General features: G+C 33.4%; 1 protein-coding gene across 1 annotated transcript in view; it reads right to left on the reverse strand.

Moving 5' to 3' along the window:
• Positions 1 to 8,183: 8,183 nt before the first annotated feature.
• Positions 8,184 to 27,444, reverse strand: part of LOC129939617 (dopamine receptor 1) — an 88,903-nt gene continuing 69,642 nt past the window's right edge. Inside the window, exons 5-6 of the mRNA XM_056047700.1 lie at positions 21,367 to 21,612; positions 8,184 to 8,799 (exon numbers count right to left, since the gene is read on the reverse strand). Of these exons, the coding sequence (XP_055903675.1) occupies positions 8,268 to 8,799; positions 21,367 to 21,612 (778 nt within the window). The 3' untranslated portion in view covers positions 8,184 to 8,267. The remainder of the gene's footprint in view (positions 8,800 to 21,366; positions 21,613 to 27,444) is intronic.

Genomic DNA, 27,444 nt, shown 5'->3' on the forward strand with positions numbered 1-27,444 from the left:
GAAAAAATTTAATTGACAGATTTTTTACAAAAATCTAAAACCTAAGCAAATTTAAAAAAGTTGGTAAAAAAACTTATGAGAAATATTTTCAAAATTTAAAAAAAATTGACAAAAATCGAATTGACAGTTTCAATTTCAAAAAATAAAAAGAGGCTGGGATGCGACCCACACTGATAACTTCCCATCCCGTCTGTCGATTTGTCTTGCTTAAAAGTTTGTCTTTATGTACTCGTATCAATTTTTACCAATTTGCGTACTCTTTTTGTAGATTTTATTTTTTATATGAAAAAACGGACTGTTGGATTTTTATATTAAAATTACTGAATATCGAAAACAGTATTTTTGTGAAATAAAATAAGTTTTCAAGCCTATATTTTTAAGTTTTGAAAAGCTGTTTGAGCCGAAAGTAAATTTTTACCAACTTTTATAAATTATTTTTTTTAGGTTTTTATTTTTTGTAAAAAAACTATCAATTCGATTTTTTTCAAACTTTAATTGTATGTTGACAACAAGATTTTTTGAAAGTTAAAAGATAATTAAAGCCAATATCTCAAAGTTTTGAAAAGATATTTGAGTCAAAAATCAATTTTTACCAACTTTATAAATTATTTTTTTTAGGTTTTTAGTTTTGTAAAGAAAACTATCAATCCGATTTTTTTCAAACTTTAATTGTATGTTGACAACAAGATTTTTGAAAGATAAAAGATAATTAAAGCAATATCTCAAAGTTTTGAGAAGATATTTGAGTCGAAAATCAATTTTTACCAACTTTTATAAATTTTTTGTTTAGGTTTTTATTTTTTGTAAAAAAAACTGTCAATTCGATTTTTTTTCAAACTTTAATTGTATGTTGACAACAAAAATTTTTTGAAAGATAAAAGTAAATTAAAGCCAATATCTCAAAGTTTTGAAAAGATATTCGAGTCGAAAATCAATTTTTACCAACTTTTATACATTTTTTTTTTTAGGTTTTTATTTTTTGTAAAAAAAACTGTCAATTCGATTTTTCTCAAAATTTTTCAGAATGTTGAAAACAATATTTCTTATAAGATAAAATAAAATTGAAGCCTTAATTTCAAGTTTTTGAAAAGATATTTGAATCGATATTCAATTTTTACGAACTTTGAATAATGTTTTTTTTTTAGATTTTTATTTTTTATAAAAAAACTGTCAATTAGATTTTTCTCAAAATTTTATCAGATGTTAAAAACATTATTCTTCGTTGCTCGAAATTGTTTTAGAGATGAAATCATATTTCAGTCGTAAAATTTTGGAGGTGACAATTTTTTTTTTCAGTTTTATCGATTTAAAAAAAAAACCGTTATATTGATTTTTTTCAAAAAATATACCTGTTTGGTATCACGTTACAATCTATTATATAAAATTTAATTCAAGTCTTTAGCGTTTTTGGTTCGTAAGATATTTAGGGTTAACCAAAATTTTCACCATTTTTTCAAACTGCTACAGTAAAAAAACCACCCACGCAATTTTCTTGAGAGCCCTTTCTGCATCTTTCTACCTTATTATCTGTATAACAAAATTTATTTGAAATCGATATCTCTTCTGGTTCTTGAGCTATGGACAACGAAAAAAACGTCGCGAACGTACGGACGTACGGACGTACGGACGTACGGACGTACGGACGTACGGACGTACAAACGTACGTACACACGCACGCACAGACATCTTTCTAAAAATCTTTTATTTCGACTCTAGGGACCTTGAAACGTCGAGAAATGTCAAAATTTTCAATTTGACAAATCGGACCCATTACAATAACTTCCTATGGGAAGTTAAAAACCTAAACATTTATTTTCGACTCAAACAGTTTTTCAAAAATTAAGAATATTGTCTTCAAACTTTTTTTATTTCAGAGAAATTATTGCTTTCGATATTCAGCAGTTTTTTTTTTAAAAAGTCCATCAGTCCATTTTTTCTTAAAAATATAAATCTCCAAAAAATAGTTCTCAAATTTGGTAAACATTTATGTTCGGTTCTTGATATCTTTCAAATTAATTTCATTCATCCAATTTGTAAAAATTTAATAGTACTTAAGTTAATAAAAATTAGTTTTCTACTGAAAATCGACAAAGTTCTTACCAAAGCTAGATTTTAAACTGAACTATTTCTTTATATGAAAATATTGTTTGTAATTAAAAAATTTTAAAGAATAATTCAACTGACAACTCTTTTAATCCGTCACGAAAACCTACAAACGTTTAAACAAGACAAATCGACAGACGGGATGGGAAGCTATCAATGTGGGTCGCATTCCAGCCTCTTTTTTTTTTTAAGTTTTTTGATTTAAAAAAAACCGTTAGTTGAATTTTTTTTCTCAATATTTTATTAGTTTTGTTTCACGTCACAATATATAAATAATGTGAAACTTAATTCAAGTCGCAAGTATTACTGCTTCGTGAGAAATTTGGGTTTAACACACCTAATTTTTTTTGAAAGTCCTTTTTGCATCTTTCTGCTTTATAATAAAATTTATTTTAAGACGATATCTCTACTGGTTCTTGAGATATGGATGACCAATAAAACTTCCCATGCGTACGGACGAACGGAGGTAAGAACGAACGTACACACGCAATCACAGACATCTCTCTAAGTCTTTTTATGACCTTGAAAAGTCGAAAAAAATTCAAAGTTAAAGAAGTATAAGAAGTAAAAAAAAAACGATAATTATTGATTGTGACTCTATTATCATAGAAATATTTTAAAATACTTCAAGTGCCAATTTTGTTTTCATACAAAAATTAGTACTATACCAATAATGGCTCATTAAATTGGTTTAACAATTAAAACTTAAATTATTGAACGCAAACTTTTCAAGGTTCTTAAAATTACAATTTGGCTTATTGCAAAAAAATTATTAATTAATGGACACTAATTTAAAGTTTTCAATTCTGGTAGCACCCCATCCTATTTTTGCTTGTCACGACGAATGGAAACTATTTTTAAGTTTTGCATTCGTAAAAAATATCGGACACGAGATTTTGTCAAATGGTAGAGAAGTCGGAAAAGTGGGTGCAAAATGAACCGATAGATTTTTACTCAATTTTCTCTAAAAATTTAGTCTTAGCTTCTCTTCTTTCAAATAAAAAAAAACTATGGAACCATTATTTTGTTTTAAGATTTGATTAGGAAGTCAGGAACCGATTTCAATTTTCGTATGCACCAGCTGTAATATTTGATTATCAAAAATTTCAACATTATTGTTATGGATTTATAAAAGGATATTAAAACAAAAATATTTTAGAGACTTTATGAAAAAACAGGTTGGCTTAAAAGATCACTTTTACTTCTTGCCTTCAGCCTTCTTTTCGGCCTTTGATTTGAGGATCTTCGCGCGTCTGTCCTTCTTTAAAACATGTGTGGTTCCGTCACTCTTTGTTCTTTTCTTAAGAGCATTGAATGCAAGCTTCAGTAGCTTGTTCCTCTGGCGTTTGGCATAGCTCAACTTGAAACCGTCGAAGTCGTTAAGCCAAGTGCGCTTTACAAATGTTTTGTGATTTAATAGACCATGGGGTGGACTTCTATTTGGACTTCAATTCATTGTCCACCCAAGCCTTGCGCACAATCCTGGTTGGGACTGTGAACGGGAACTTGATGCGTTATTTTGTCAAGTGAAGGTTGTTAAGACTGTATTCCAGTTTTGGTCGATAGTGATGAAGCGTCCCTTCAAGGGACCCGCTGAACACTTGGAAATAATAGCAAAAAAGATTTTGGTAAGCCCTTGAGGTGATACAAAAATGAAGTGGCGTGACGCAAAACGTCTTAAAACTAAAAACTTACAGCCGTCTTATAAAGAAATTTTAAAGCCATGATAACTTTAAAAAACTCTGAGTAGTTCTTAAGTGCAAAATCGATATCTAAATCACTTTCACATTTAAGTAACTTTACTTAAAGATTTCTTAGCTTAAACGCAAACCACGGTGATAAAAAGTGCACTTGATTTCATTTAAAAAATTATTTTGGCATAATTTTTAAATTTTGAACTTTGAAATTGTAAAATTATAATATTTCTGTCGTTATAAAATGAAAAAACAACAGGGGCACCAAACATTTACAAAACCCGATACAACCACACGGATGTAAAAGAATTTCTTTTTCGGTACAGAAAAGTACAGGTTTCCAAAGGAAAATATGTTAAGAGCGATAAACCTTGTGAGTTCCGATCTTGAGGGTTCACGTAGAAGTGGTCACATCTCTGCTCATCTCCAAGTAAAGGCTTCCATAAGAAATTGGACCGAAATAAAGTATATAAACATTTTAATTTGCACTACAAGTATAAGTAAATTTATTTTAGCATCATATCCTTTTCTATAGACTCAAAATTATGGAGCGGGCTTACAAGCCTTAGCCAATCTATTTTCGATATGTTTACAGAATTGTTTGTAATTTTTTTGGCTTTTATTCGACTAACTTTTTGGTTCAATTGAATTTCACATTTTTTTCCGCTTAACAAAACAAAAAACGCTTAAAAATTGTATTTTACAAATATGATTTCTTAAATAATATCAAGGTTAAGACGAGTTCCTTGTTACTTCTTTTTTAAAGAATATACAAAACGAATAGCACTCTATCATCAAAGTCACTATGTGAGCTGACGAAATTAAAGTTATTGCAGACGATCATTTGAAACAAATATTTTACAAAAATCATTATTGGCTTTGTCTTATTTTTTGTCTTTATATATTTAATCATATAAACATTTTCTTTAATAGAAAATGAGAGTCTTTTAACATATTTGCATTACAAACCACCTCTGTCTATCAACTATTACTCTCACCTCCATGCGGTGAACATCGGGTGCCTAATACTTCAATTGTGCTGATGACTGGGTTCCTTTTAGAGGTGGGAAAAGTGTTCCTACTTAGGTTCCTCTTATTTAAGCCAGACGGAAGACAAGCAATTCCCCAGAGTAGGATCAATTGTGGCGTCTACAGACGCTATGATTTCGGTATAGCTTTCCAGAAAGCTACTAACTCAGGTTGCTGAGTTTTTATTTCTAGTATTACTAAACGATTTTTTTTGTTAAGAAGATTTTTCCTGTGACAAAAGGAACAAAATTTCAAGCAAGAAAACATTCTTGAACATAAGTTCTTATTAAAAAAATAAACCTTACATGCATCGTAGTTACACAAGAAAGCCTTAGACATTCACTTGAAGACTCTTTTAAAAAAAACTGAATTTGGTTGATTACAAATTGCTCTTAACTTAACCCAACGAAACAATTTCTCTAAGGAAATATTACAACTCAATTAGGCTTTTCATCATCAAATGGATAGATGGTATTCACTCGAATAAAGCTCATTAATTGGTTTTGCTGGAATTTGTAATCATTGACAACTTCCACTTAACTTCTATCAATTTACTTTGGTTAACCTTGCATAAAATGATACTCTTAATGATGTTCCAGTGAATAATTTTCAAAGAAGAAGGGAGAAAGCCCATCACTAATCAGCTTAAATATCCATGGTTTTGCCTACATAGCAAAACTTTGCAAACTTGACAAATAGATGAATGAAGTATAGAATTATCGACAAGTACATAAGAATACCGAAGGACAATTCCATCAATCAAGAGGACAAATATAAAGAAACGCTAGGAGTTCCTTGGATTCATTTGTTGGCGCAACAGTTCTTTCTTAATAACTAAACCTTCAACAAGGCTCCTTTAAGGTTTTATGGGTTCTCATTGACAATTATATATAGATCGAGTTTAACTAGGGATTTAGTACTGTAGAAGTATGACGATAAAAATGTGCACTAACAACTCAAAAGAATTTCAAGGACGAAACATTTAGAACTGCAACAAATACTATAAATATAAAATAAGAGATTTGAAAACTGGAAGTATTGTAAGGTGCAGGTTATGGCTTTCATTGATTTTTATTTCTTATGTATATATTATGCGCGCACTAAAGGGGTTATGAATACCCTAATAATGATTAAACACAGTGCGAGCAATCAGGAAAGGAGCATAGGATTAGAAAGAGAAAACGATGGACATTGGTTTTGAATGTCTGCGCATTGTAATGAGTGGGAAATATTGAGCCTGGTAACGCATTCCAAATTCGTGTAGTGCCGCCTAAGAAAGAATTTCTGTACATAACAGGACGTCAAAACTTAGGATCTAGGGTTAACTGATGGGTATTCCTAGCAGTACGGGTATTACGGTTGAATTGTTTAAGGGGAGGAATGCAACTGTTCATTGTTTATAAAAGTAACGATAAAACAATGACAGGCATGAGACCTTGCGGAACGAACGATCTTCAATCATTTTTAGAGCTCTTTTTTCAATTTTGTCCAGAAGACTTAAGTACGTTATTTGAGCACTATCCCAAATATGAAAGTTATACTCAAGTTTAACGAATAAAAGCTTTGTAAATTATAACCAGATCAGAAGGGGTAAAATACTTCTTGCATCGTCGGAGAATCTCTAAACACTTAGCAGCATTTTTGGCGATTTCAAATATGTGATCAATCCACAACATGTGGTTTGTGTTGTGATCCTCGATGCAAGTACCGCCCATGGATTGTGACATTGGAGGAGGGTTACACTTTTGTGAAAGCAGACAGCATTGAGTTTTCGAAGCATTAAATTCTACACGGTTTTTGCATCTCCATTGTCTAGATCAGAATTTAATGAGCTTATACGCTGCCGTTGCGTTGGTAGTCTACATCCTAAGAACAAGGAAGAGAATCTAAAAACGAGTATGAAAAGCAGAGCTTACTGTCATCAGGGAAACAATGTAGTGGGTTAGAAGTTTTAAACAAAAGATCATTTAAGGAAGAGAGTTGGAGACAAAACGGAGCCCTGGGGCACACCATTGTTTATATTGTGGATATCAGATTTGAATCCGTCTAATACTACTTGAAGTGAACGGTTCGAATGGTAATTTCTAACCTGACGATTTTTATCATTTAAAATTTTGTTCCATGATTTATAAGCTTGATTTCAATCAGAATATGTCTGAAAATTGGTGTCCGATGACAGAAATTTTCAATAAAAGCTATATCCAACCTGTCAAAAATATATCCCAATGATTGGTTTCAATGATCAAACTTAATGATAGCTATAGTCCCTAGGTATACCCGTTTTCTCGTGCTTTAAAATCTTGCAGCTTAAAATTATACAAAATATGGTGTATATGTTTCGATTTTTTGGAACTGATGCAAGTAAAGTGTTCGATATGTTTCGAGTCATAGCGCCTTAATCCTTAAAGACCTCAAAAGTTTACTGGGTCAAAGAATCGTATACCGTACTTTTAAAAATTTTCTTTTTGTTTGAAGTTTTTATATGAACTTTCCATTATTTTTGAACATTTGAAACTCTAATTCAAAAATGATAAATATACACAAAAACAAAATATATCTCTGTTGCACTTTTAAGAACAAAAACAAACTAAAGAAACTTAAGAATTAACATCATAGTCATTTTTATGGAAATTGTTTAAAATCTATGTTTTTGGTTTTTATAAATAATAAAAATGATTTTTTTTCTCTTAGATACGATTTTAGCTTAAAATTCAAAAAATAAATAATCAGTCTTGATAATATCTTCTTTTTTTTAACATTTACACAATTTTTTTCATTTTCATTATACATAACTATTTTAATATATATATTTTATTTTTAATCTATGCTTTTATTATACTTATTTTTGAGTTCACTTAAATATCATCTCTGTCTCTGTTTTTGTTTTCTTAAAAACTAATTAGGGAACTTGATTTTCTTCTTAAAAACTATCTAATCCAGATAATACGATAGAATCATACATATACAATTTTTTTTCTATAGTTTTATGTTTTATGTTTTTGTTTTAAATTTTTGTTTGTACAAATGGTAAATTCATTTATTAAAGTTGTTCGTAGGTTCGCAATCTTACGCGAGCAGCAATAAAAAGTATCTTTGAGATGATTAATATTTTGTTTTTAACTTGTTTGCTGATTTACACAGGAGGAGGAGAGGGTTTTCATTTTTCTAATCCTCAGCCATATGGTGTGTGCGATAGGTAACAATACTTAACTTTAAGCTCATTTTGAAGCATCTTTTGTTATAAAAAATAAAATGTTGAAAATTTTCCCTTACGAATTTTGAGTGTATCTGATTTGTGTCCCATTGCCATTTATATACGAGTACTCTATTATATTATGTTCATACCTGTGTGTCCAATTCGGTATCGGCCTCGTCTCACTCAACATAGGACAAGGATGACGAGGCCGATGCTGAGATACAGCAGACCAAAGAGCGTTTTGGTCAAATTGCAGATACCTGTTCCAGTTCAGCCGATGAACGGCCAGAGTTCATGCAAACGTTTTTGGCAGCATAATCGGTCACAAAACGGTCACTATTCCTGGAATGGATGTTGCCTGGTTCACGTCGACAGCACCAGGGATTTTTCGTGGTTAGAATTCGTTTGAATGCATCTCGAAATTCCTTGTTGAAAATTGAATAGATAATTGGATTAAAGGCTGAATTCGAATAGCCAAGCCATGAGAGTATTTTGAATGTCTGTCCACCTATGCAGGTCTTGCAGAAGGCCGCTACAATATTCACACAAAAGAACGGCACCCAGCATATAAGAAAGACGCCCATAATAACACCGACTGTAACAGCAGCCTTATGATCGGATACATGGTAGGGTGAGGAATGATGCAGGTTACGAACTTTGAACTTCTTTTGGTTCTTCGGTCGACGGATGCTTTTGTAGCGTTGCTTCTCCGCTACTTCGCCTGGACGAGTTACAGCCTTTATTGATTTTACATGTTTCTGTGCATAGCAATATAGCCTGTAAGGGATTATAAAGAGATACAAAATAGATATTTACTTAAACAGCATTGCCAGATTGAAAATTTAATTAAAATTTTTAATTACAAGAATAAATATTTATACATATTTTCTCAGAAATATGGTCCTACTTGAATACATCAAAAGGGTTAAAATGAACATAAAAAGGGTACAGCAGATGAGATGAAAGAAGACCTAAGTTCAATGGACCTGACCAAAACAAAAAAATCTATGAATCAATTTTAAACGATTCGCAGAATCTTGTGGCAATTTAAAAAAAAGAATATGGTTAATTTAACTGTATTGTTTGTTTGACCTACATTTTAAATGTCTGCCTTGCAGAGTAAAAAAGTGCAATCATAACCTCATAAGTCTGGAATAATTTTAACGTTGATTAGCGTCTGAATTTTGTTTAAGAGCAACTCTTCGTATGCGGACAATAACTTAGTCTCTAAATTTGAAGAACGTTTACTGCGAAATTTTAAATATCAAGTTCAGTTTTTTATTTACTTATTTACTGAATAACATTTGCATTATTTAACTTAGGTTTGCTCAAAACTTTATATTTAGTCAAGTATAAAGACTTTTAACTAAAGACGATATTCTGAAACTAAGTAAAATACTAAAATGATTTAAATTGTGTCTAGAAGAGAAAGATTTACTCGTATGATTACTTTGCAAAATAATCATACAATTTATTTTTGAGATATTTTTAGTTTTTACTTAGCCTTGAAAACACCGTTTTTGGTTGATTTAAGTATTTTAAAAGGGACGTTTCTTAAAACCTGTTGTGATAGCAAAACTCAATTCAAGGACATCTCCTAAGCATTGTTTTGTAAACGTAATTTTTTCGACTAGTAATTAAAAAACCTTATTTTATTTATAACTTAACTTTGGGAAAGAATTTTCGAATATTTTATCATCAGTCTCCTTTTACAGATAGCTGGTCAATATAGCCTGATGATAGAATACAAAATAAAAGAAAATTGTAAAATGTCTTCAAATAGAAAATTTTGTTGGTTATTTTATTAAAAATTAAAAAGCCACCGCCAAGACGAATACTCAACAAAAAGTGTACTTCCGAAATATTAGAGCTCTATTTACATAATAAGTTTAACATAAAAAGGCATAAAATGTAATTTACGTAAATTTGCATTAAAACTAAGTTTGACAAAACACGAACAATAATCTAATATTAAGAATCGTATCCAATAACGAAATTGATCAAGTGCAGCAGCTATCTGAAATTTGTGCTCATCTGTCAAATGACAACAACATAATAGCCAGGAAAAACTTCAAAGAAACTAAACCATAGAATCCTTAACTAAAAACATTTATTTGCAAATTTAAATCTTAGGATAATCTGTTTGCTGTCTTTAAAAATACTGCAAAGCTCAAGAACAAGTCGATCTTAGTCCAAAGAGACTTTCCGCCTAGTATGAAAAAAAAAGGATTGCTGGTCTACTACACGTTTGGAAGCTTCTAAACAGGCACATAAAAATGCAAAAGAGACAGTTAAAGGCGACAAGCTCAGTGAAGAGGGCTTGGAGTTCACTTGGAGCGACCAATTTAATTTGAGACACTGTATCAGTCAGTGCTTCGGAAAGGGTATTCTACAGCCGATAGCATTTTTATTCTTGGATGTATAATACGAAGCAAACTCAACCGTAATGCTAAACTTTATGCCTTTTTCGTTGACTTGAAAGCTGCATTTGATACAGTTGACAGAAAAACGCTGTTCTATAAACTTTACAACTTAGGTGTATCATCTAAGTTTGTTTAAGCACTGGAAAAACTTTACAATCAAACGACAGCTAGCGTTCATAATAGATTTGGCAAATCAAAAGAGATCCAAATAAATCGAGAACTACGTCAAGGATGCAATCTCAGCCCATTGTTAATTGCGTTATTTCTTGATTACTTGGTTGTTTGGGTTTTTGTGAAGTTTGAAACCTTAAAAATAAAAGTTATTATGTATGCTGATGACATTGTCATTTTGGCTGAGTCTCCAGCTTCACTTCAGCTTATGATCAATAGGCTATATGATTATTATAAAAAATGGGAACTGGAAGCAAACTCTGCAAAATCTAAGATAATGGTATTCCAAAATGGTGCAGGACGGACCGCAAGAGGAGAAAACTGGAGATATGGACAAACACCCCAAAGCCAAGACCGATGCTTCTAGAACTTCTATTTGCTCGAACTGGAATACAATTTTCAATTATAACAACAAATCAACAAACGCCAAATAGGATGTTTTTAATGCAACTGTAAAAGCAGTTCTGTTTTATAAGGCACAGATCTGGGGTGTTTCGAAATACGAAATTGTTCAAAAACTTGCTTCGGTCCTTCTTTAAAAATATTTCTATTCCCTATAAGTACGCCAAAGTACATGTATCATTTGGAAACTGGGCTTTCGATATTTTTTTTTATAATAAGCGCACACTCAAAGGAATATACTAACCTTGTTATTTAGACACAGTGTGAGCACTAGGAAAGGGAGAGAGGGGTTGAAAAGAGATGTCGGTGAACATTGGTTTTGAATTCCTGAATATTGCAATAGCTGGGAAAGACAGAGTGTGGCAAGGCATTCCACATTCGCATAGTACGGCTAAGGAACGAATATCGGTACTTGACAGTACATTCGAAGTTTTGCTCGAGGGTATATTGATGAGCATTCCTAGAAGCGAGAGTATTACGGTTGAACTGTTTAAGAGGAGGAATGAAACTGGCTATTTCTCTAGAGCATAAACCAATAAAAAAAACGGTAAAAGAGAGTGAGACAAGAAACATTTCGATGATGTTCAAGTGACATAAATGATCTTATGATGGTAATATCACCAATCAATCTAAATGCTCTACGTTCAATACTATTCAAGAGGCTTGAGTAAGTTGCAGGAGCACCAGCCCAGATATGGGAGTTATACTCAAGCTTTGGACGTATATAAGTCTTGTTAATAACAGCCAGATCAGAGGAGGAGAAAAACTTCTTGCATCGCCTTAGAAAACCCAAACATCTTGCGGCATTTTTGGCGACATCGCGTATGTGATCGTTCCACAAAAGGTGGTTGGTGATACACATACAGAGAATATCGAGATGTTCAGTTTAATAGATGCAAGTGCCATTTATGGATAATGGCAAGGGGGTATATTTTACTTTAACGTTACAAGACAGCATTGGCTTTTCGAAGAAATAAATTCCACGCGGTTACTTATTCCCCATAAAACAATGCTGTTTAGGTCGGAATTTAATGAGCTTATCATATTTTGTCGTTGCAGTTCCACATCAGAAGAAGAGGGGTTTGAATCTGAAAACGAATATGAAAAGCTAAGAGTACTATAGTCAGCGAAGCAATGTATTGGATTAGATGTTGCAGACAGGAGATCATTAATAAAAATGAGAAAGAGTGTTGGAGATAGAACAGAGCCCTGGGGCACACCAGCATTTATTTTGTGGTTTTCATACTTGAATCCATCCAATACAACTTGTATTGAACGGTTCATGAAAACCGTAAGCACGCATATTCGATAAGAGAGCCTGATGCCAAACCCTATCAATAATCTTAATTTCTCCAAAACTATTTAAAGATTTGTTCCACTGCTCGTCGAGAGGAACCATGAGATCACCAGTGGACCTATTGCTACGAAAGCCGTATTATCGGCCATTAAGAAGCTTTCGATCTTCGAGATATTTCTTGAGCCGATAAATAATCAGCGTTTCCATGACATTTTAAAGAAGGGACGTAAGTGCAATCGGTCGGTAATTACACGGCGAGGAAGGTTCGCCTTTTTAGGTAATAGGCTGAACAAATGCGGTTTTCCATCCACTCGGAACGAGACCTGAAGAGTAGGACAGATAAAAGAACAATAGTGGGGATACCATCCGGACCAGCAGTTTTATGTATGTTAAGATCTTTTAGGACTCTCGCTTAAGTACGAGTGTGAAAAAAGATTTGCCCCATAGAATTATTAAGTCGCTCAAGTACAGGCGGAGTCATAAAACTCACTGGCAGCGTTGAATTTTTTGTATCAAAATTAAAGCTGATGATTCATATGGACCGAAACCAATTGTAAAATATTATGTTGAGAAGTGTCATGCGTTAAAAAACGGAATTCTACAGCGATTATATTGATCTTGCTGCAAATTGTGGTATTATTTTAGAATTGAATGGATGTACTGGTGTCCAGATGAAAAAAGCACTGTACGAGGTTATCCAACGATGAAAATAAAAGGAACGTGTTCATAGACATTTATTCGAAACAAATCAAAATGAGTTACCGCATACGACAAGGTTCTAATAAGAACCAGGATTTGTATTTCCCACAAACCCAAGTTATAAGACCAAATAAATATGTACTCAAAACCCAAGGCATTCTAAAAAAAATCATTATTCCAAGAATCCCACTTCAAAATAAATGTCGGAAGAAAAGTAATAAATGGTTTATGCTTAATAAAACAACATAGCGCCTTATCCAAATATAGTTAACATTTCGATAAAAATAAAAATACAGAATAGATTCTTGAGACCCAATTTAATGAACAAATTATTGATTTCAAAACAGAATTATTTTGAAACATAGAAAATAACTAAAGTCAGTTTTTAAGCGGTATATAATTAATTTTGTCAAAGTATTAACATTTAGTAGTTAAGTTTGTACTTTAATATTTTCGTAAATTAGTTCCGTTATAAATTCTACAGCCTTTTGATATAGTTCAACGATATTTTACCAAACGCTAACCTAATTGCAGAAGATATCTATTCTTCAAGTATATTTAATAATGTAAGTATTATGTTGGAAGGCCAAGTTAATAGATCAAAAAGTTTTAGATCATTTACCAACATTTCTTTCAAAAATTTCTTTATACTCAGTTAAAGTAATTTTTTATGTTAACATCTTAACCTTAACTGTTCCATAATAACTAACAGTTTACAATCTAACAACTCCTTCACAGTTGTGATGAAGCTTTCAACACCTTTATATTTTCTCAAATCGTTAATGTAAAACTTTGACCAATTAGGCCCAAGTTTTATCGTCAGAAAAAAACCACGTAATACCATTCTTTTTAAAATTATTTTAGTTTCGAAAAACTCTAATAGCATAACTTGCCGTTGTTCGTGAAGTAGCTGTTTTTTCTTTAGTTTAATTCGTTTAAGATGGCACGAATTTGAATAACTCTTTAAACTGAATAAAAGCCATTAAGACCGTTTTATCAGCAGCTGCATGCTCGGTTGGGTTTAGGTGTCTAATCAAGTTGGTTTTAGCTTTTGAAACACTGCTAAGGAACGTAAATCTATCGATTTTCTTAAAATTTTAGATCCAAACATTGAATTTCACTTAAAACACTACAATTTTTGAAAACGATTAAATTGTCGTTGTACCTATTCAGTTGACTTAACAAAAACTTTTTTTTTGCATATGAGCGAGATTTTGTTTACATTAATTTGTTAATATCTATAGGGAGTAGTTAGCATCGACAAATATCACAAAAACCCTCAAATTCAAACAATTCAAAAAGATTTCGAATTTGTTTTTTCATATTCCGTATACCTTGGTATTGGTATACCTTAAATATGCCAAAAACAACAATGTGAGCACTAAAAAAAAAGTGTAATTCGTAGGCAATATCAGGGAAACATAGAGCGTGGGATAATCCACATTCGAGTAGTAGAGCTGAAAAACTAATCTCTCTATTTTATAGTTCGGCCAAAGTTGGGCTTTAAAAGTAAAGATATGGGCATTCCTAGAAACGAGATTATTACAGTTAAATTGTTTAAAGCAGTTAAAATAACGGTTAAAAAAAGTGTAACAAGATATAATTGTCATCAATAGTTTTAAAATCAAGTCTTTGAATAATGTCCAAGAGGTTTATGGACGTACGGCCTGTGGCATGACAGTCCACTGCACTAAAAATCACACCACGGATATACTACAAAAATATGTTTAAAACCATAACTTTTTTCATTTAATTCCTCATTCAACATTTATATAGCCTTAACCTTCTTCATTTTTAGGAAACTATAAAGATCTCTTTTAATTTTTCAAGTCTATTAAAAACTTAATGGTTTTTGGAATTTCTATACCTTCCCTCTACAAGCTATTAACAAAATATAAGAAATTCAATTTATTGCACAGTTGCACAATATATAAAAATAATGAACTTAACTACAAAATTTTTCATCAAATGTGAAATACGAAATGCTCGTTAGAGCGCTTTTATTTTATTTCAATGAACATACATTTTTAAAATACAAGTACACTCGAAAAACGACCAACAGCGGTTTTATGGGTTAACCTACAAGATTTTAGAATTTTAAACTGAAAAAAAAAAAAATTCGAAAAAAGATAAAAACTGCACACCATCTGTAGAGTGGATATACATTTTATATTATCCTTAAACATCTGGCACCACTGACCAAGCCAAGCCAAGCCAGAGCACGCTGCTCCAGCTACTTCTGTTGTGAACATATCCGTATCTATAGTTCTATACCCTCTTTACACGAGTAAATGAATCTGAATTATTTAGAAGATTAACAGGCGAATAAAAATTCATTCCTTGCATCCGTCCGGGTGGCAGGTTTGAACCTTTTTCCAGCCCCAGCCCCATCCCACCTGCATATGTAGAGAATGTACCTACCATCATTTCCGGGCAGGAAATTGTAGTTGGTACAGAGAAAGTTAATAAATAGTGTAGCTAACTGCACATAGTTATAGTGATGAAAATGGCCTACACGGGCTTGAGTTTGCTGTTTGCAAGGACCAAATACGAGTACCCTATCTACAGTATAGCTCTCAACATCGAGGTATATGGTTTTTTCTATTTTAGGAGTTGAAGGCCTCTGTGTTCGATATTGGTGAACGCCTGACTAAGTTCCAAACTACTTTGCTTCGAAACATTTTCCTCCTCCTCCTGCTGCTGCTGCTGCTGCTTATTTACTGATTTTAAGATCTCCTTTTTATAATGGTGAATAGAAGAAGAGAAAGGTCCTGGGAGAAGGAGCCAATGTTGGTAGTTGGATTATGTTTTAAGCACAGCAAGAAGTTAAAGTTCTTTTTAAAAATTGGAATCCGCAGGGAGTCTTAAAAAACACACCCGAATGATGATTGTTTTGGGTGGTGGATATTATAGGGAGAGGGATTGTGCGAGGTGTGGTGGCGGTAAGGTAAACATATAAAAACATAAAAAATGCATTCGATTAAATTACAGCCCCGGTTACAGGAAACGACGACGACGAGAAGGAGGAGACAAACGAGTACAGGCCAGGAAATTCATGATGACTTTACAAATTGGATTTCCCTAAATTTTTTAAAAGAACCTATTATTTAAATTGTTTTCTTTTCTTTTTTTCTTCCACTCTGAATGTTTTTCCTGTGAAATTGAATAGAATAAGAAATTAACATGGAAAGAAGTCTTAATTAAAGAAAACACAATGAATTAAAAAAAGAAAAGCAATTCAAAAGTTCTTATGTCCTTTTTGTGTCCTTATTTCATATAACTGATGCTTTATACTTTCATGTATGCCTGGGATTTCCTTCAAAAATAAAAATGAACATTTCACTTGAGAGCAATTAAAAGGACTTTATGTTGCCTTATATGTAAAAACTCTTAATGATGGGACTAGTTAAAATGAATAGCACAGAAGGAATATGAAAGGAGTTACAGTTTGTAAATTGACAAAAAACATTAAATTCAAAAGGATGACGAGAGTGAGAGAGCAATGCTCCTTATGAAGGTTTTTGCTAGAAAATGAAGTCTTTAATACTTTAATGAAAATTGTTGAAAAATATAAAACATGACTTTGTCTTCAAGATCTAAGCTTAAAAAATGAGTCAAATTAAGGATATTTTCATTAAATTACATCATAGTGGTTCTGTGTTTTTGTATCGATTTTTTTTAAAAACCTCGTATCCCATACGTTCTTACTTTTTGATAAGGACATTTTTTTTAGTTTAAAAATAAGTATTTTGACATAAGGCGCAGGAAAATAAATCACAATTTAAATTTTTGAGACTTGTGTCCTATTTCAATGTTCTCTCTTGTTTGTGGAAAATAGACAAGTCAATACTTCTTTTGAAGCTTCTGCGACGAATGCACATTTTGTACCAAAGTTTGCTGAGAGTAAGTCTCCGAGGGTCGTATATTCTTTTTTTCTTTTCAGAAAATAAAAGAAAAAAATGTTTTGTAATGATAATTCTTCGATTTGTTTAGTACTTTTGAAAATTCCTTTGAAAACTTGCGATTTGAATCGGCAAACAGACAATTTTGCGAGAACTAAAATTAGATTCTGTAATTATTTCATATTGAGCTCTCTTAAGTCAACTTAAGTGCTCTTTTGATTTTTATCCTTTTTTGTATATATTTTCCACCAACAGTTTTTCCTTTTTATTCTCGTTGATAAATCTGACATGAAAGTTATGACCTTTGGTAAAATAACTCAAGTTTAATTCGTAGGATTTTGCAAAAGGTAAAACAATTTAAGCAGAAGTTGATTCGTCTTGTGTATCAATTTATTTTATTTATTATAGATAATAGATCAAAATGATTTTGATGAAACATCTTTGGTTGTTTTTATTTTTGATATTAATCAAATGTTAAAGAGGACACAAGCGATTACAGGTTTTTCTCAAAACCCTGCAAAGTCTATCAACTCCTACTCTCCCCTCCCCGCGGTGAACATCGGGTGCCTTAACTGGAGATTGGGTTTAAACAGAAGTGGAAAGTTGTTGGGGGCAGATAAGAAGGAGGGGGAGAGGTGTTGCAACTAATGCACCTCTCCTTATCCAGACGGCAGTGGACGAATTCTTGAGATGGAGTCTCAGTTAAAGTAAGGTTTAACTGCTTAGTGAACACCTTATAGGGCTTCTTCGACATGTTCGGACCTCAGGCCTGTAAGGAGCGGTTTATCCGGCTCCCCTTCCTTGCAGTTAAACTAAGGATCTGGCCCTCCAGGTTGGGGTTTGTGCCGTCGGGTTGACTCCCTGGCCACGTAAAAAATACCTTTAGTTTCGCAGCACCAACAAGCCTCGAATACGGACGGATTCACTGTTGACAACCCACGCAAACGAAATAAGGACAACGAACTTCGGGTATGTACGTGGAATGTTAGGTCCCTTAAAAGACCACGTGCAGCCGAACAATTAACGGAAGCCCTAGACTGCTGCAAGGCAGATAATACCGCCATCCAAGAAGTGCGATGGGATAGACCGGGAAAACGCAAACTAAAAGACTGCGAGATATAGTATGGCTACTGCTACCGAGAACAAAGACAGCGCCTATTTGGGTGTGGATTTGTTGTTGGAACTAGTCTCAGTCAAAAAGTCTTGAGTTTCAGAAGTGTGAGCGAGCGCATCACGACAATCCGCATCAAGGCTAAATTCGCCAACATATAAGCTTAAAATGCGCACATGCACCAACAGAGGAGAAAGATGAAGATACCAAAGACATATTCTACGAGCTCTTGGGCAAGACATAAAAGTAGTGCCCTGGCTATGCCATGAAAATTATCTTAGGAGATTTTAATGCCAAGCTAGGAAGAGAAGACATCTTTGGTGGGATAATCGGTAAATACACACAACAATGCACAACACTACCTCCGACAACGGATTCAGGCGTTCTGGTAGCTAGTACGCAGTTCACGCATCTCAATATCCACAAGGATAAATGGAAATCTCCTGATCAATCAACTGTCAACCAGATTGACCTCGTTATAGCCAAGGTACGGCTATGGGTATCCCGATCCAAGCCAAAACAAGGAAGTACTGTAAGAAGATTCGACGTAAGACAGCTACAGTCGCAAAAGACTACCATGTCCTTTTCCAATCGGTCTCTAATAACCTCTTAAGGAGTCCTAAGCTGCCTGCATTAAGCATTGAAAATCAGTGGCAACATTGCCTTGCAATTATCAGAGATGCTTCCTCTGAAGTTCACGGCCACCACAATTAAACTCCTGATTTGAAAACGAATGCCGACAAGCGTACACAGCTAAACAACAGGCATACAAAACTGCGCTGCACAAAAGGACTAGAGCTGCTCCCGAGCTCTACAAGCAGAAGAGGAGAGAGGAACACCGGTTTCTTAGATGGAAAAAAAAAGGGAGCATGAGAAGCCCGCTATAGGGGAGCAAGAGGAATGTCACAACAAGAATGACGTTCGTAAATTTTTTAAAGGTAAAAAAACCTTACAAGGGTACCAGCCACGAAACGAAGCCTGTAAGCACGATCAGGGGAACATCGTAGTAGAACCGCAGTCGATGATGATAATATGAAAAGACCACTTTCCCAAATAATATAACGGCGACGACTAACATAATTCTGTGGTGAGGGAGAAAGAACCACTCAACCTAGCCAACGCAGATCAACAATTCCGCCTACCCGACCTCTATACTGAAGTCAAAGAAAGCTGGTGGAGCTGACGGCATAGAAATGACGCCATATTTAAAGCAGCAGTCGATGACTTGGTAGGGAGCATGTACCAACTCATCTACAAAATATGGTCGGAAGAAAGCATGCCCGATGAGTGGAATCTCAGCATAGTGTGCCCGATTTATAAGAAAGGAGACCCTCTAAACTGCGCCAACTACAGATGCATCAGTCTCCTTAACATTGCGTATAAGATCCTTTCTTCCGTATTATGTGAACGTCTGAAGGCATTCGTCAACAACCTGATTGGTCCTTATCAGTGTGGCTTCAGACCAGGAAAGGCCACTATTGACCAAATATTCACACTATGGCAGATCTTGGAAAAAACCCAAGAACTTCAAATCGATACCCACCATCTCTTTATCGATTTGAACGCCGCGTATGACAGCATCTATAGGGAAGAACTCTACCGAAAAATTTCTAGTTTGGACATCCCTGTCAAACTTATCCGTTTGTTCAGAATGACGGTAAGAATGCACGCTGCTCTATCAAGGTCAGAAAAGATCTTACCGATGCATTTGGTGTCAAAAAAGGTTTTAGACAAGGCGATGCACTGTCATGCGACTTCTTCAACATCGTTCTGGAAAGAATTGTGCAAAACTCAACCGTCAACACTAGAGGCACAATCTTCCAAAGGTCCATCCAATTATTTGGATACGCAGATATAGATATTGACGTAATTGGAAGATCCAAGCGTGATGTCAGTTGAGCGTTTTTGAGCATTGCGAAGGAAGCGAAGAAGATGGGTTTAGTGGTCAATGAGGGCAAGACCAAGTATATGCTGTCATCAACAAATTACATGGAACAATTTCGTCTTAAACAAAACGTCGTCACCATGGCCAGCTATAACTTTGAAGTAGTTGAGGACTTTGTCTATCAAGGCACCGCTATTAATTCAGACAACGATACCAGCGCTGAAATCAAACGAAGAATAACTCTTGCAAAATGAGACCGTCTTAGAATGTTTCGAGAGAAAAATTCTTCGGGTGATTTTTGGTCCCGTATGAATAGATGGAGAATTGGAGAATGGAGGAGAAGATATAACGACGAACTGTACAGCGACACTGACCTAGTTAATATAATTAAAGTCCAACGGCTAGATGGCTAGGTCATATAGAGCTCCAGCCCGGAAGGTCTTCGAATCTAATCCCGAGGGTCGGCGCAGTATGGGAAGACCGCGACTCAGGTGGCGCACGCAGGTTGGTGACCAACGCTCGAAACTGGAGGAAGCTAGTTTCAGACGGATTCTGGTTGAAGCTGGCATGCTGGTTAAAATTTAAATTGCGTTACATAAAATTATATTCTGTGTACTAAAATGTTAAGATTTTGTGTGCCTACCACTTTATGATATAATTTGGTTTATAATTATCTAAAGAAATATTGCGTATGTTTAAAATCAGATCAATAAATTAAATTAAATAACAGTCTTATGGTAACAGTCAAATAGCAAGTCCTCTTTTACCAACTTTAACCTAACTTCATTAAAATCTAGAACTTGATACCAATATTTTTTAGAATCAATTAACCCCCTATTAAAATATTTCCCCTTTAATTACCATGGAAAAGCTTCAGAAGGGTGTTTGAAATTGCTGATCAAAGATTTAAATTAATAAATTGAAATATTATGTAGGTGACTTATATACATATATGAGTATCTACAGCTTTTTATAGAAATATATAAGGTAATGTGATTTATAAGTTGCCATCTTTACCTAGATACCGCATTTATATTATTAATTACTCAGTAGAGAGGTACGCATCCTTGTGTATACAGTTTCTCCAAAATGATTCATGGTAATGGAGGGTAGTTATCGTTAAGCTATTATTCGAGACCACAGACAAGAGAAACCTTTATATTAATGTTCTCTTGTCTGTGACCAGACTAACCACCAGACTTGGGTTGAAACTAATATTGTTCCCTAATGAGTTCGCAACTAAACTAAGTTCTATGCTACGTTGTTGTTGAAAGATTGTTTTCACGTTTATTTAATTAAATGGATTAAAAGACTCACCGACTACGACGACAACGACAACGCATAAAGCGTCGACTACGATGAAAACAACATGACACAGCAGAGATATTCATTATTTATTTGCTGTCTTCATATGATAATTATGTGGCTATAGTGGCTCCCTAAAATTAACTCACCTGCAATAGATTCCAATCATAACCACACACGGAAAATAGAAACTTATGCAACTGGATACGACAGCATAGGTTGGCGTCAAGTCCAGAGCACACGTTGGATATTTCTTTCCATTGTCCTCCACTATCAGTGGCTGTTCGGGTCGATGGAGTCCTAAGGAAATTGGAACGAACGAAACAAAAGCTGCCAGCAGCCAAATGGCTGCTATCGTCACAACAGCAACTCGTCGTGTCACCCATCTGCCGTACCTGCAAATAATAAGAATAAAATATATTTCAAAATAATGAGATGGATGGATCGATTTGGTAAAAAGATAGAAAGGGTTTGAAAAAAGGACTTTACTCTGAAATAAATTATTAAGTTTAGTATTTTGAGTTAATTAAAGAAGAATTATTTATTGTTTTTAATCGGTCTTTGATTATGTTTCAAGCTGTTAATTTTTATTGAAATTAGAATTTCGATTAAGATCCCAGATATATTTTTAATATTCATCCAAGTGATTGATTAATAAAGGGGTATATTTTTGTTAAAAGTGGGTTACTTCTTAAGGTTATCAATATGGAATGCATCGAAAAATAGTAATACAAATAGTTGAATTTAAGAATAAAAAAATATATCGATAAATTGACAATTTACTCCCATTAAATAAAGACAACATTGTAAAAATGACACGTTCGTAGGTGCTATACACGATGGCCTTTTATTTGTTGGCTTCAAGAAACTCGAAAAAACTTTGTTACACCTACATACAAAATTCGCTTTCTTTTTATAAGGGGGCTTTTATTAACATCCCATAGGAAGTTATTGTAATCAATCCGATTTGTCGAATTGAAAACTTTGGTTGACCCAAATATCTCATGAACCAATAACGCTAGGAACTTGAATTAAATTTTGTATTATATATTGCAACGTGATACCAAAGACGTATGTTTTCAGAAAAAGTCCAATCAGCGTTTTTTTTTTTTTTAATTTAAAAAAAAACTGAACACTTATAAATGTCACCTCAAATACTTAACGAACAAAATATGATTCACCTTTCAAAATAATTGTATGCAACGAAAAATAATGTTTGTTTACAAAAAATAGGAACTTAAGAAAAACATTAACTAGAAATTGGTAAAAATTGAATTTTGATTAAAATATTTGTTTAAAAATTCGAAATATTGGCATTAAATAAATTAAGTCTTAAGAACAACATTTTTTTCAACATTCAGTAAAAATTTAATTTGTACGTCTTTTTACAAAAAGCACAAAACCTTAACAAAGCATTACATATCTTCAAACTATCTTTATCTCATAAGAAATATTGGCGCAAAATTTTAGACGATTGAGTATGATGTTAAATCATTTTTAGTATGATACTAGGTTATAAAAAGGATTTTGAAAATTTTAAACGAGTTTGGTATCGTACTATCTTCTTAACATTTTACTAAAGTTAAAATCACCAAATGGCTACTTGATCTTTTTAGTATCGTACTAAATCTGTATGACAAATGTCATTTTTCTCAAATGTGACAAAGTGTTTTAAGATTGATAAATTGTGAAATAAAATAATTTATTTATAGATATCATACAAAGTAAATTAATTTAAAATGTTTTCGGAGGAAGAAGAATTTGAAATGTTTGAGGATTCAGTGTTGTGTAGGAAAGTTAAAAGTTTTAAAACTCAAGCAAATCCTACAAATATTAAGGTTTGTTTGGTTTGTTTGCTCCACTATCTGTCATTATTTAGATGTGTTCATGTTTCTTTTTTTAATTAAATTGTTTTAGCATGATACCAGTTAGCAAAACAATAAAAGTGTTTAAAATTAGTGAAAAGTTCGTACTATGTATATAGTAAATTGTTAACTAGTGTCGTGCTAAGACCTTAATAAGAGGTTGTTTAAAATTTTGAACCATTGTTTTTAACATTCGGTAAAGTTTTGAGGAAAATCAAATAGACGGTTTCTTACAAAAAATAAAAATCAATAAAAATCAATCATTTTTTATAAAAATCCAACAGTCAAATTTTTCATAAAAAGTAATACACAAATTTGGTGAAAATTTATATATATTTCATATATACATTTATTTTATCATATGCAAATTTCCTCTTCAACTGACAACTTTTCTACAAAACATGAAAGCATACAAAGTTTCAAGCAAGATAAATCGAGAGACGGGATGGGAAGTTATCAGTTTAAAATTTTTAGTAGCATTTCTTAAAATTTTGTATTTCCTACAAAATAAAATTAGTTGAAAACCATAATCTTAAATTTTTGGAAAGATATTTGTGTCGAAAATTTTTCATAACTTTTCTTAATTTTTGTTTAGGTGTTTATTTTTTATAAAAAAAAACTATCAAATCCATTTTCTTCAAAACCTTACCAGATGTCAAAAACGTTATTTCTGATTGAACAAAATTATTTTATAGACATAATAATTTTTTGTTCGTAAAATTTTGGAGGTGACAAATAATTGTTTTTCAGTTTTTTTTTTTTGATTTATTATAAAACCGTTCATTTATTTTTTTTTCCAAAAATACTAGTTTAATATAAAATTTAATTGAAGTCTCAAGCGTTATTGGTTTGTGAGAGGGTTAACCAAAATGTTCACCTTTTTTTCAAATTGATATGGTAAAAAAACAACCACTCAATTCTTAAGGGCCCTCTTTGTATCTTTCTGTTTCCTTATAAAGGGTGCCACAAAATTAACGCAAGATTTTAATTAAATAGATAAACGCCGTTTTTAGTCTTTTGATAGTTATATTTTTATTGACTCCTAAAGTACATAGGATACGGTTATGTATGGAATAACACATCGGACAAATGGCCACCACGGCTTTGCATGCACATGCGCACTCTTTTGTTGAAATTTTCCATGAAAATTCTGCATAAATGTGGCTGAATTTCGTTGATGCAGCGTTGAATCTCCTCCTTTAATGCACGGGTGGTTGTGGGCTTGTTGACATAGACTTGTGATTTCAAATAACCCCATAAAAAGAAGTCTAATGGTGTTAAATCACACGATCTAGGAGGCCAATTTTGATCACCGAAACGAAAGAGTACACGACCTTTAAATGTCTCATGCAGTAATTGAATTGTTTCACGGGCTGTATGACATGTGGCACCGTCTTGTTGAAACCACATATTGGATACATCATCATCCAAGTTTGGCAGAAAAAACTGTGTAATCATGTCGCGATATCGAGCACCAGTAACAGTCACTGCTTGACCAGCATCATTTTCAAAAAAATATGGCCCAATTATGCCTCCAGCCCAAAATCCACACCATACAGTCACGCGTTGTGGATGCATTTGATTTTCGACAATCACATGTGGGTTCTCCGAACCCCAATTCGACAATTTTGGCGATTGACAAAGCCATCATGATGAAAATGTGCTTCATCGCTTAGGATGATTTTGCTCGAAAAATCAGGGTCCATTTGTTGATGTTCAATAATCCATTCAACGAACTCTCTTCTCTGTCCATGGTCATAAGGCTTCAATTGTTGTGTTAATTGAATTTTGTAAGCATGAAGACACAGATCTTTGGTGAGTATACGCTGTAGAGAGGTTCTTGAAATTTGCAATTCTTGTCCATGACGTCGAATTGAGGTTCCTGGATTGTCAGCAACACTCTCACGCACTGCTTCGACATTCACATTTGAACGGCTTGTTTTTGGACGACCAGTGTGTTTGGCGTCTCCAACGGATCCAGCCTCCATGAATTTTTCAATTAATCTCTTCTCAGTTGACGAAGTTAAAACACTATTCCGACCATATTTTGTATGAAATTTTCGAACTGCAGCCGCCAAGCTTTCACTATTTTTGAAATATTTTTTAATAATGAAGACACGTTGTTCTATCGTGTAACGCTACATTTTTAATAACCCTATACTGTTAGCTGTTTTTCAGGGTTGCCAACACATCACTGCACAAATGGCGGCAAATTCAAATCTTGCGTTGATTTTGGGACACGCTTTATGTATAACAAAATTTATTTGAAGTTGATATCTCTTCTGGTCCTTGAGATATGAACACCGAACAAAACGGGACCTTGAAACGTCGAGAAATGTCACCATTTTCAATTCCACAAATCGGACCGATTACAATAACTTCCTTTGGCAAGTTAAAAATAGTTCATAGACCTAGCATGAGGTTCAATTTGTTTTTATAATAAGTATTTTGAGAACCCAGTTTCGGGGTAGAGAAGTCTGTTCTTTGTCTACTTGTTACTAATTATTGCAAAGTGGATATCAATATCGGAAGGTCTGCGAGAAATTTTAAACGTATGACCTTTCATACCAATTTTGAAGTAAAATAATATTAAGAATATATGTTGGAATGATCTGAAAGATTATTTATATATTTAAATTTTAAAAATTTAAAAGAGAAGCTGGGATGTGACCACACTGATAACTTCACACTGAATATCGAAACCAATATTTTCTATGAAATAAAAAGAGTTTGAAGACAATGTTTTTAACTTTTAAGAGATTTTTGAGTCGTAAGTAAATTTTTACCAAGTAGTTTCCGGCCTGACCAAGAAAAACAACGTTTTTAAGATTTTTTTTTTTATTTCTCAACATAATCTCCTCCAAGGCTGATACATATCTCATAGCGGTGTTCTAGTCTAGTAATGCCATCTCTATAGACTGATTCATAAAGCTCCTCAAAATACCCATTTACAGCTTCGATTACTTCTTCATTGTCCGCAAATCTCTTACCACCAAGCCATTTTTTGAGGTTAGGAAACAGATAATAGTCACTCGGGGCTAGGTCTGGAGAGTAGGGAGGATGCGGCATCAATTCAAACTTCAGATCGTTCATTGATCGTTGAAGTCAAATTGGCGGTAAAAATGTTTTTTCGAATCAATTTTTGGTCGGCTGTTAGCAAACGCGGCACCCATCTGTCGCAGAGCTTTTGCATATGCAAATGTTGGTGTAAAATAGTTTGCACGCGTTCATTTGACATCTTACAGGTCTTAGCTATCTCATGCACTTTTAATCTGCGGTCTTTCAGCACTATTTGATGGATTTTTTCTATCTGGAGTCATGACCTCAACAGGGCGTCCTGAGCGAGGCTCATCAGAGGTGCTCACACGACCCTTTTTAAACTCGGAAACCCACTGTTTAATGGTTGAATATGATGGGCAGGATATCCCCAGTGTTGAGTTAATATCTTCTTTGATTTCCTTCGGCTTTAAACCCTTCAAATAGAAGTATTTGATGACAGCACGATTTTCCAACTTTTTCATTTTTAAGAAAAACACAGAGGCGCCTTGTTCAGTGTGCTCTCAAAACTAAACTAACATGGTGATCGGGCGCAAACTATAGCCACAAGCTATCTAAAGATGGTACTATAGAACGCCACCTCAAGGTAGGCCTAGTGGTGCCATCTCTTGGTCAGGCCGGAAACCTTTCAATCGACCCTCGTATTTGACAACATTTGCATTCTAATAAAAACTTTATTCAATCCTGAGTAAGCGTTGAATCGATTTTAATTTTTAACAGTGCATTTTTCTTGAGTTCCATTTAAAGCGTTTGAGTTTCAAAATGTCATTAAAATTAAAAAGTGTCAAAAGTACACGCTGTGCCGTACCTGATTTTTAAAGGGTGTTTTAATACTTGTTTCCCATGCAAAACGCTCATAACTCAATAACTTTTGGACTTCGTAGTTGTCAGCAGTCCGAATCAGATGTTCTAAGTGAAGGTAAGGTTACTTTCTGATCAGTAAAATTCGAATTTCGTTCTTGGTTCGACGAATTTTAGTTTTCTATTTATAAGGTGCAATCGTTTAACACAGCATAATGTCTTTTGACTTGTTTGGTCAATAATTTAATATATATAAAAAAGTATAACATAAACTATTCAAGACTTTAAAAAGAGTGTAATCATAATCACACTTCAAATTCATTAAATGTTTAAATACACATTTAAAAAAAAAAAAAAACGTTCCCTTTAAAGTCTTCGGCCATAAGATTATACCAAGGAGATCCATTCGTGCATTTAATTCAAAGATAAACTGAAATAAAAAAAATCCTTAATATTTTTCAAATTTTAATATCTAGTTCAGAAAAAAGAAATATGTTGAAAATC

This window comes from Eupeodes corollae, chromosome 1 (assembly GCF_945859685.1).
Source record: "Eupeodes corollae chromosome 1, idEupCoro1.1, whole genome shotgun sequence".
NCBI classification, from domain to species: Eukaryota; Metazoa; Arthropoda; class Insecta; order Diptera; family Syrphidae; genus Eupeodes; species Eupeodes corollae.